The sequence below is a fragment of the Pteronotus mesoamericanus genome, unplaced genomic scaffold, assembly GCF_021234165.1.
Source record: "Pteronotus mesoamericanus isolate MK-2021 breed Mesoamerican mustached bat unplaced genomic scaffold, CSHL_Meso_final scaffold_174, whole genome shotgun sequence".
NCBI lineage: Eukaryota > Metazoa > Chordata > Mammalia > Chiroptera > Mormoopidae > Pteronotus > Pteronotus mesoamericanus.
The window spans coordinates 6,587,261-6,597,875 of record NW_026555309.1 but is presented as its reverse complement, the minus strand read 5'-3'; the positions used below and the strand labels follow the sequence as shown (position 1 = coordinate 6,597,875).

Sequence of the window (10,615 nt, the reverse complement as noted above, 5' to 3'; positions counted from 1 at the left end):
AGCACAGATGAATGGCCATGTCCTCTTATTTCCCTATGAGGAACACGTTAGTTTTGATTACAAGTAGCAAGTGATTTCGCAAATAATTTTGCCATCTGAATAGCCCTACATCCTCATGACCTCCACACACACGCATATACATATATTTTTATTTTCTGATATTATCCTTAAAAGCATACTAATTGTTACATTCAGAGAATTTTTCAATATATGTTAGCTTAATTGTTTGTGTGGAAAGTAAACAGAGATCTAGAAAATATTAGTGACTAATAAGCTATCTATTTATTTATTTAGATTGACTTTAGGGAGACAGAGAGGGGGAGACATCGAATTGTCGTTCCACTTATTATGCATTCAGTAGTTGATTCCTGTATATGCCCGCACCAAAGACCGAACCCACGACTTTGGCATATCGGGGCGATGCTCTAACCAACTGAGCTACCTGGCCAGGGCCATAATAAGCTTTTCAATAAGTTTATTTTAGCCAGACTGACCTTGCTTGGCTGCAGTTCTTAATAATTTTTATTATTCTGTGGAAATACATATAAGAACAACAAGAAATAGGAAATTCCCATTAGATGTGGTCCTTGTCCTTTGTGGATCACTTTACCACAAATAATGAATAAAACAATAATACTTGGACAGTATTTATTTATTTATAAGGCTGAAATTCAAACTGTAAAAGTTTGAAACATACAATGCAGAATGCTGTTGATGAAAAAGAAATGTAGCTCCTTCAGTAAACTGGACATACACCATTTCACTGGGATACTTAGCTCTTCCAAGAAATACTCCTGTGAGTCATTAAGGTTTGAGGGGAACTCACCTTAGCCTCTGAAGGAGTTCATGTGCATTTGAACTAGTCAGTTCAGAATTGTTTAACAATCAGGATAAGTTATGTCCTTAAATGGACAATCTATGGACAATCTATAATTATCTTTGTTATCAATTTTACTCTAAAAAGCATTTATTGAGTAAACAATTTTATCGTTTTGAAAAAAATGGTAGTTTTTTCAGATTTATCTGGAATTAGCCATGATCATGTGAGTAACTATGTGCATATTCCATTCAGGATATAGCTGGGTAGAGAAAATACACATGGTAATGCTAGATAATTTTAAGCATTTGATACAGTTTATTGTTAATTATTTGAGGTATAGTTTCTGTTCTCGATGTCTAAATGTAGTCTTTTTTTATAAGAACATGATATATTGCAGAGCTACACAGAAAGTAAGTGTTTTAGATAGCATTTTATTTCCCTTACAACATTTTATGCTTATAGGAGAAACTAGAGGGAATATAAGTAACAGGTAAAGGTACTAATATCTAATGATTCATCACTGAGTCAAATTTAAACACTTAAAAATATAAAGTGTGTAATAGTTGGAAATGTATTTAATTTGCAAGACAATATTTAGCCCATATTTTGTTTCTAAGAACTAGCCATTGTAATTAACATAAAACATATGTTATTATGTGTGAAAACCCACTTTTTTAAATAAATGCTTTGATTGCATGTTTAAATTAATATTTAAATGAAATGCACTTTTATTCCATAACTTCTAAGAACTGGCCAATATACTTAAAGTTTTATAAATGCTTTGTTTTATACTTTAAATGAAACATTTAAATATTTGAAATCACTTTTGAATTTTTAATGAATCTAAAAGTTTACAGGAAGTAATATTTTCTTTGTGTTTTGAAGTTAGGTATTAATTTTAAATATCTTTTATTTTGAACCAGTTTTAGACTCACAGAAAAACTATAAAATAATACTTATTTTTAAAGAAGAAAGTCCTCACAGTAATAATGCTTGCAAAAAGTTTAACTAAAGAATGGTCCTAAGACTTAGCCAGGGAAGATCTTAGTTCATCTTTGACCTTTGGTGATGGTCCTCCACAAAACTACCTTAAAGGACGATAGACTGGAAATAGCAACCGACTGGCAGAAGTAGTTTGAGTATGCATGCCACTCAGGCCCTCCATAGTTCAAAGAAATGTTTTGTTTTCATTAAATATTTTTCCTAAATTATAAAAAGAGCCTGCTTTGTTGAGTAATTCCAGGCTTCACTTAATCTTATTCTCTTAAGTAATCTATGCTTTAAAGATATGCATGGCCAATCCTTCTCCAAAAGAAAATTTAGTTATTCCCTGGCCCTGCTTCCTGATTTCCTTTTCTCCTTCATGGTTCTTCACGTTTGTGTTAGACGCCTGGTTAGGAAAATCTTTTTTATTTTTTTGTTATTTATTTTTTTAAATAGAAGTCTCGGAGGGAGGGCATAGGCTCAGCCTGGCATAGCTCTGCAGGAAGACTGTACCTGGCAAATGTAGCTGTACTTACTTGAAGAGATAATGCATGAGCTAATGTTTTAACCAGTTAGGAAAATACTTGGAGGCTCTCCCATAATAAAGTATTGTTTGTCTTCTCTTTTCAAAGAGTAAATAAAAAATATTTATCAAAGAGGTCCTCATACCAAGTTCTTCAGTAATTGCCAGAGCAGATAAATGCATAAAATGAGGTTAGGCCATGAAGCACTTTTATGTTTAAATCTAAATTCTCATCTCTAAACATCTCTATTAACATAGCAGATTTGAGTTGCAACCATCCTCCTAATAAAATATGAAATCTTTTAATATTGCCAAGCATTTGTAAATAATGGATCCTTTAAATATCCCTGAACTTTATTCTAAAACTTATAAGGAGAAATAATAATTGCTTTATATAACCACTGATACCATTTTAGCATTTGATGAAGATGTTAATTTATGGTTGGTTAGCAGTTTATGGCTGTCATTAGTTTCTCAGTTTGATTCACATTAGAAATCTATTTTTCTTTTTTATTTTAATCTGAGACAATTATATAAAGATATGGTTATGTTTTATCTAAAATGTATCATTCTACTATAGCATTTCAAATTATTCACAGATCATAGTTCTTATATGTGCATATATGAATTTAAAAAATACAGCAATAAAATGCTTGAAACAGATCATAAATTCGCTTCATATTTTATTGCATCTCAGAATCAGGTTGAGACGACAAGGGCAACTATGGTCTTTGGGAAAGAATTAACTCTTTCCCAAACTGGGAAGGAGAATGGTATCACAGTGTGCATGATTAAAGCCAACTCCCCCATCAAAGCATTCTGGTGACTTGTAGGATAGGCTTGTCCGTCATATGTTGGGAGGAGGGGAGTGAGGATAACTGCAAACCCCTCTTTTCCTTTGCAGTCTAACCTTCCCACACAGTCATTTCTCTTCCAGAGCTTTCTCATCTGTATTTCTCTATGGCCCAAATTAGAGAACACAGAGGAAGGAAAAGGAAGAAATTCGCACAAGCACAAGAACACTCACTCAGGGGTACTAGGTAATTTTGCAGTAGTCCAGAAGGCAACTGCATCATGTTAAGACGAGTAATTTAGGGAAAGTGGTAGAGTTTAACCCAAGTCAAGTCTCAGGGAAAATAAGCAGTTTCTCTGCCTTGCTACGAAGAAAAGAGATCTTGGGGGGTTAAATCTGGGCCACTTTTGCAGAATTTCTTAGTGGGGCGCAGCTGCGGGGTCCTCTTGGCAAGCCTGGCGTCTGAACGTGAGCCCACCAGGCCACGGGGGTGCAGGGGACAACCCGATCCTAGTGCCTGCCACCTCTCCAAAGAGTTTGAGGGGAGTTCCTCAAGTTCTCTTTTTGTCCCAAGGGGCTTGGAGCTTGCATGGCTTTGCTCCTGCAGGATGGACCGGGGACACTAGTCCAGGGGAAACTCGGGAAGAAGCGGCAGTCCGCGGCTGCGGATTCTGAGACCCTCCCCGGGTTCAGCGCGAGCTGAGCAGCGCTGTAGGCGCGCTCGTTGTGGACGTCGTTCTGTCTGCAAACTTGGGCGGGCTGATCTGCGGGAAAACCACCCCTCCCTTTCTTCTGCCCTCCCAGGTCCACCAGCACAAACACTGACCCTAGCCCTGGGGCGAATCAAACACCTGGTGTTCCGCACAGCCTCCAGAACCCTGGTTCTAGAAAACACGTATCAATCGCTCAAAAGAGCCAGAGACTACGCGAGGAGGAAAGGACTTAACTCGAGGGTTGCTTTTACTCTTAAACTTCAGTTATTGTCTCCTCGTTTTCCCTCTTCTTCCTCTCCTACCATCTAGGGTGCTCAATGCCTGATTTAAAAAGACCAAATTTAAATCAACCTGCGGCTCATTGACTTGGCAATCCAGGGGCCTCCGAGTTATAAATGCCAACACAGAGCGCGCAGGAAACGGGCTCATTTATTTTGCCCACACACAAAAAATGTTAATTGATGTAAAGTTGTGTGGCACGTGGATAATTTAGTCTGACCCACATTTTAATTAAAAGAAAACTTATGTATGTTCCTGACGTTTATCTTTTGCAATTTAATTTTGTTTACAGGCGCCGTTGTGTAGTTGACGCCCCTCCGCCCTCAACCCACATTTCATTAAAGGTTTTACTAAGGAGACTCGCCTGACCAGGATTCATTACCTCCTGCCTTCCATGGGCACCCTTAAGGGTCTCCACTCGCTTGTCCGCTCCACCCGGCAGAGTCGCCACAATGTGCTGTGAGCCGGGAAGTGAACTCTCATCATTATTTTTCAAAGTCTGGGAAGTGTATTATCCTTTTTTCCTAGTGGTAATTAGTTACCATAGCATCTAATACGTAAATGTGCCCAGAGCACACCATTAACAGTTAAACGGAGGATTCAATTTAACACATGATTATATCTTTCATAAGTCATTACATTGGAAAAGTCAATGCCACTCATGCTGGAACAATCTCCAGGTCCGGGGCGCACATACAAAGGTTCGGTTCTGGCGTCCGAGACCAAGGGCGCGTAGAGAAGGGAAGCCAATGGGACTGCCCCGACCCTCCTACCCCGCCCCCACCCCCCACCCAGTGAGCTGTTGGCAGTCAAGATGGGTGGTGGATGGGGTTGAAGGGAGAACAATTTAAGCTCAGTACAGGGTCTTGGAGAGGAAACCCAGCTGCGGAGTGGAGAGCGCACCACAAATGCGCGCGTGCGCACGCACGCACACTCACACACGCACCAAGGGGAGGTAAAAGGAGGGGTATCTAACGAGCTCTTCAAAGATGATCATTTACGGGCCCTGTAGGAGTCCACGAAAAGCCCCGGAGCTTCTGTCGGTGCCCAGTATCAAACTGGAGATTAAACCTAAGTAAGAATTAGAAATTAGAGAAGATTGAAATTAGAAATTGCAAAAGGAAACAGGTGGAATAAAGGCCAAGTGGGATTCTGGGTCCTCGCTTGGCCTCATCGGCCCACTCTCAGTCCCTAAGAAACCGGAGCAGAGGGATTCACCGGGCGCTGAGCCTGGAGAAGCGCCCCAAGGCGCGTGGGTGTCAGAGCAGACTCCGGCGGCCAAGAACACTGGCAGTCTCATACGCCAGTCTAAGGAGCCAGCCGGTCTGCCCTGTTCCCAAGGCGCTTCGGAAAGTCCTCACTAACGCCCCTGGTCTCAGTCACCCAGTATCGACGTGGATACTCCAATCTGGAAGGACCTCTGGAGCCCACAAGCATGTGGGTCAACTTTCCAGACTTGATGGCAATTCAGGACAAACCTCAGAGGAAAAGCAGCCCCGGGATTTTGCCAGGTGGGGAAGAATTCTCTCTCCAACCCTCAGTGACCTCTAAAAGCTGCTGCTGAAGAAACTTGGGAAAGGTTGGGGTTAGAGCAAGGAAGGCCACCTAAGGAAATCACCGAAAACCCTTTCCTGTTCCTTTCGGATGTCCTACGTTTATTCCTAGAACCAAATGCTGATTATTTCCTGGATTTGGAAAAAGAACTGATTGGTCTGAAATTATCAAAATGCAAAAATACATGTTATTAACCTGCTACTTTTAATAATTGTACATATCCCTCTAACATTTCAACTTATACTCAATATCCTCTTCTTTTGCCCACGCACATCCATTTCAAGTCTTTCAGGACTGACTACAGACTGGAGATTAAGTTACTAAAGGGTGAAAGGAGGGTATTTCTTTTTCTCCTGAAGTTCAAGAATTGTTATTTGTACAATTTCTAATAATAGTTGAAAAGTACAGAGGTTGCAGAGGAAGTATTTCAAGGAGGCCTATTTAATAATAAGGAATACTGAGCAGTAAATCTTGCAGCAAATGTGTCCCCTACAATGTTAATATGCAAAAAGAAAAAAAATGAACTGATGGTGGCTGTGTTTAATTCCTAATCAGAATGATGGACAGCAGGGCCAGAACAATACAAACTAATGGCTGTGTTGCTGATCACTTTACCCCTTGATTAAAGACACCCAATTATGGCGCAGAACAGTGTCGTAATTATGTTTCTTAATCACATCCAGGAGGTTTAATTGCCTTAACGATGTGTTTCATTAAATGAATTTAGGTATTATAGTCGACAGTTTTCATACACAGTTGTTTTCAAATTAACATAATATTAGACATCGTCATGGAAATTGTTTTAATAATCATAATTAGATGCACCCAGGCTTTGTCTGGTAAATGCTAAGAGACGGGTCTCCTCCTGCCTGGGGGCCGCCCTGGCCTCTTCCCTTCCCCTACCCCCACTCGCAGCCTGGGAGGGCTCCAGCTTCAGGGCCCTCTGCTGTTATGTTTTCTGAAAAGTTACAGGTTCTGATTAATCTTTTTTGATGGTAAGTGGAGCAGAAAATATCCTCCCTCACCCCCCACTAAGTTTGATGGCATTTAGGGACATCATTCCGAGTTGAGGCTGTACAAAAATGCAGTTAGCTGGCTGCCTACAGAAGCAGCACTATAACTTCACCGCCACCATCTCTATAACCTCTAGCACAATAAAAATCAAAACTTCTGTATTCGAGGGTGTTATTCAGGTCCAAATACAAGCATATCCAGATATTCTTTAACAGTATCCATGTCCAATTTAGCCAGACACAGTCCCTAAAAAAAACTCATTAACAAGCAACAAGTTTTGAAATCCCTATGGGTACTGTTTATGCTTATAATTCACCCTGGTTGATTCTTTTGTCAGAAAAAAAAAAAATGTGAACGGCCACAATAAAATTCATCCTCAGAGAATTTAAATCCATCTCTTTTCCCTGGCTTTTGGGCAATTTGGAGAAAGAAATTTTAATCAAAACTCTTTAAGAAACTTTACCCCCTTTAATGGGCTCTGGCGTGTTTAACTAGGCCATCCAGCTGGGAAAAGAATTCCAGGGACAGCGTGGCTTTCAAAGGTAAGCCAACACACAGAAACTCCGGACCTCCTCCGGGTCTTACCACTGACCCCGTTTCTCTGTCCTCCAATGACTAGGCCCAGCCATCCTTTGAACAAGTAACAAGTGAACTAGGGTCACTCCTAATTGTGTATCCCTGACAAAACTTCTCTAAAACTCCTTTCTTTTTTGTTACCTTTCAAGCAAAAAGTAACACAGAAGAGAGGTGACTGCTCCTTCCACAAAGCACAGTATAATAAAATGTTTGATCAAAATATTTTAATAAAGATTCTTTCTGACATAGATACACATACAAATGGTCGTACATAGCTGTCATAGTCTGGTTGACCTATTGAATATATATATCATTCTTTATACATCCAAAACCCACCAATAGATCTGTCACAGCTCCCAACTCGCTCCAACCTGACAAACTAAATTTGAATTATCTGCAAGGAGTGGAAAATAGCAGGACTCCATTTTTTTAAAAAGGTTTTCTGGATGTTTGTAGGATAGAAAGGCAGGCAAACAGCCATGCAAACTAAAACTGAAAGCTCACTTTGGGTAAATAGCTTCTCGCTCTTCCTTAGCTTTATTTTATTTGTTTTTAAATTTTATTTTTTTTTAGAAAAATAACAAAGGATTTCACACCATAGGCAAATCAAACCAGTCTTTTAACTTAAATAATTCTCCACAGTTAAAATAACTTATATATGTACATATATATTAAAAGCAATTAAATTAGACCTTTTAAAAATGCACAGCACAGCCTGGAAAAATATTTGCTTAGCATGTTCTTACTTATAGGTTCTATTGCTGTGATGTTTTTCCCTTTTAAAATGCAAAGGAGTCCCCTTTCAAAAGAGATCAATTCATTCATCAATTAAGAATACACCTTTCCTGTAATTTTTGGACTGAAGCAATTTATTAAAGCTCAATTTAAATACAGGGATGATGCAACTGAAAAAATCCAGGTGACCTTTGATAAACCTAAGCAGCTCAGATACATCCATAGGTCTCTTCGTACTTGTTGGCAAATAAACCTTTTAAACACTTGGCACACAGTATAAAGTAATCTATAAAACAGAATTTTAGAGGCATTAATAAAAGCTGCACGTAAGACCCATGACCTTAACACATGATAAATACTGTCAATGTGGAAGGGTCATTGAAGAATAACAAATAAATACCATGAATCGTTAATACATCATTGCAGAGTAGAAAGTAACAAGGTGCACATAAATATATTTAAATGCAATTCTTTTAGCCACAGTCAGTTTTTTTAAATATTACTCTTGCCAAAACTTTTGAGCATTTTCACAGAATTAAAGTTCAGAGACAATAAAAAATACAAGTCTTTCATAGCATCATGTCTCTTTCGTTTTTTTTTTTTTAATTATTATTTTCACTTAAATAAATCTACCTTTCAAGTTTTTCTCCTGGCTCAGAATCAAAATTTATTTTCAAGTGCCCTTTCTGATTTGTCTGAATGAATATTCCGTCCCACAGGCCACCCAACCCCGGACTCCTCCTCTCCCCCTCAGCGCTAGCCAAATTCACAATTATTAGTAGGATTAGTATTTTGCCATTTAATACGCTCCACGCTTTATAACCAAGCGACTACTTCTCAACTTATTTTTAACCTTAAAGGAAAACTCTGCTTCCTCGCGGTCTAGGCTGCCACCAAAGTTTCCACTTTTCTGAGAAAAAAGACATCCATACTTCAGCCCAACTCCACCTCCCTCCTCCCTCCCTCCCCACCCCGAAGACCGAGATTCTGCGGATGTCAAGGCTAAAGTCCCGTTTGTCTCTGCTGCGTCTCCAGTTCTCGCCTCTGCTTTGTTTGCTCTGCAAGTGTTTCACAACTACCAGAGGATCAAAATAAAGGGGGTGGGGGCAGCTTTTTCCTTTCCTCTAGCTTTTGGTTCGGTTTTGTGTTTCTCAGGGGTGTGTTTAAGGCTTCTCCGTGCACTGTTTGCAGAGGCTGGAGGAGACGCTGTTGAACAGGGCGCACTTCTCTGGGCAGGAGGCGGCCGGGGGCAGCCCGGCGCTGAACGGGTAGCCCGCAGCCTGCTCGTAGGCGCCCAGCGCCGGGTGCAGGGCCGCGGCCGCTGCAGCGGCCGCCGCGGAGCTGGGTAGCGAGGCGGCCGAGATGGCCTGGCCCTGATTGAGGTAGGCGACAAGGCGCCGCATCTCCTCCAGGGCCTGTGCCTGCATGAGGATGTAGTTCTTGGCGAGCAGCAGAGTGGCGATCTTGGAGAGCTTGCGCACCGAGGGGCTGTGCGCGTAAGGGATCACCGCGCGCAGCTCATCCAGCGCGTCGTTCAGGTCGTGCATCCGCCGGCGCTCCCGGGCGTTGATGTTGAGCCGCAGCGCCTTTTGCTCTTTGGATTTCTTGCTGCTGCTGCTGCTGCTACTGCTACCGCCTCCCGCGCTGCTGCTACCCCCGCCGCCGCCGCCGCCGCCAGGGCCCCCTGGGGGGGCACTGGCGCCTCCGTGGAGGTGGGCGTTGGAGCAGCCCTCGGCCGCTTTGGCGCCGCCGCCTCCTGCACCCGGGGAGGCCCGTGGGTCGGCGCCTCCGGCCCGCAGCACTAGCTCGCAGCGGCCGTCGCTGTCGTCGTCGGGGCTCTGCTCGCCACCGCTGCTCTCGGCCACCGAGCCCCGGCTCGCGCTCTCGCCGTATTTGAGGCATAGGGCGGCCCCAGCCGGCAGGCTGCTCAGTCTAGGGTCGCCCCCAACGCCGGCAGAGCCCACCAGCAGCCCGGGGACGCCCACCCCGCCGCCGCCGCCGCCACCTCCCGCGCCGCCGCCGCCGCTGCCTCCCCCAGGCGGCGGCAGCAGCAGCCCTGCCCCCTCGGGATCAGCCGGCTCGAAGCAGCCCAGGGGCGACGAGGAGGAGGACGCCGGGCGCTCTCGCGGCGGCGGCGCCAGGGACAGGTCCATGCCCGGGGGCGTGGAGCGGAAAGACGCCTCCAGGCGCTTGGCGGTGGAGGCGCTTAGGCTCTTGGGTAGGAAGAGGTCCTCTTCGCCCGCTGCGGCCGAGCCGAGGTGCAGCCCGCGCTCCATGGTCCGGGGCCGGCGCGCAGCCCGGGCCCGCGGCGCCGGCCGCCGGCTCCTCTGCTGGGGAGTCAGGCGGCGCGCAAGACGCGCCCGAGCCGGGCTCCGGAGCTGGTGCGCGCGTCGGTCCCGGCGCTGCTGGCAGCCCTCTCCCCTTCTTTTTCTTTTTCGCCTTCCCCCGCGTTCGCCGCCTCCTCTTCTTCTTCTTCTTCGTTTCCAGCCGATGGTGCTGGCTGCTGGGGCTCACCATGGGCCGCGGCCCCGCATGGTGGGAGGGTGGGCGCGGAGGGAGTGGAGCCGCCGCTGCTCTGAGACCAGCCCCGCGTCTCCTCTCCGCACCGTTTATCTTGCTTGGAT

The 10,615-nt window shown here is 44.0% G+C and overlaps 1 protein-coding gene across 1 annotated transcript; it reads right to left on the bottom strand.

The window, feature by feature from the left end:
- Positions 1-8,976: 8,976 nt before the first annotated feature.
- On the bottom strand, positions 8,977-10,282 carry BHLHE22 (basic helix-loop-helix family member e22). The gene has a single exon (XM_054590200.1). It carries the CDS (start codon positions 10,265-10,267, stop codon positions 9,155-9,157), a length of 1,113 nt encoding a protein of 370 aa, XP_054446175.1. The 5' UTR covers positions 10,268-10,282; the 3' UTR covers positions 8,977-9,154.
- Between the last annotated feature and the right edge of the window lie 333 nt (positions 10,283-10,615).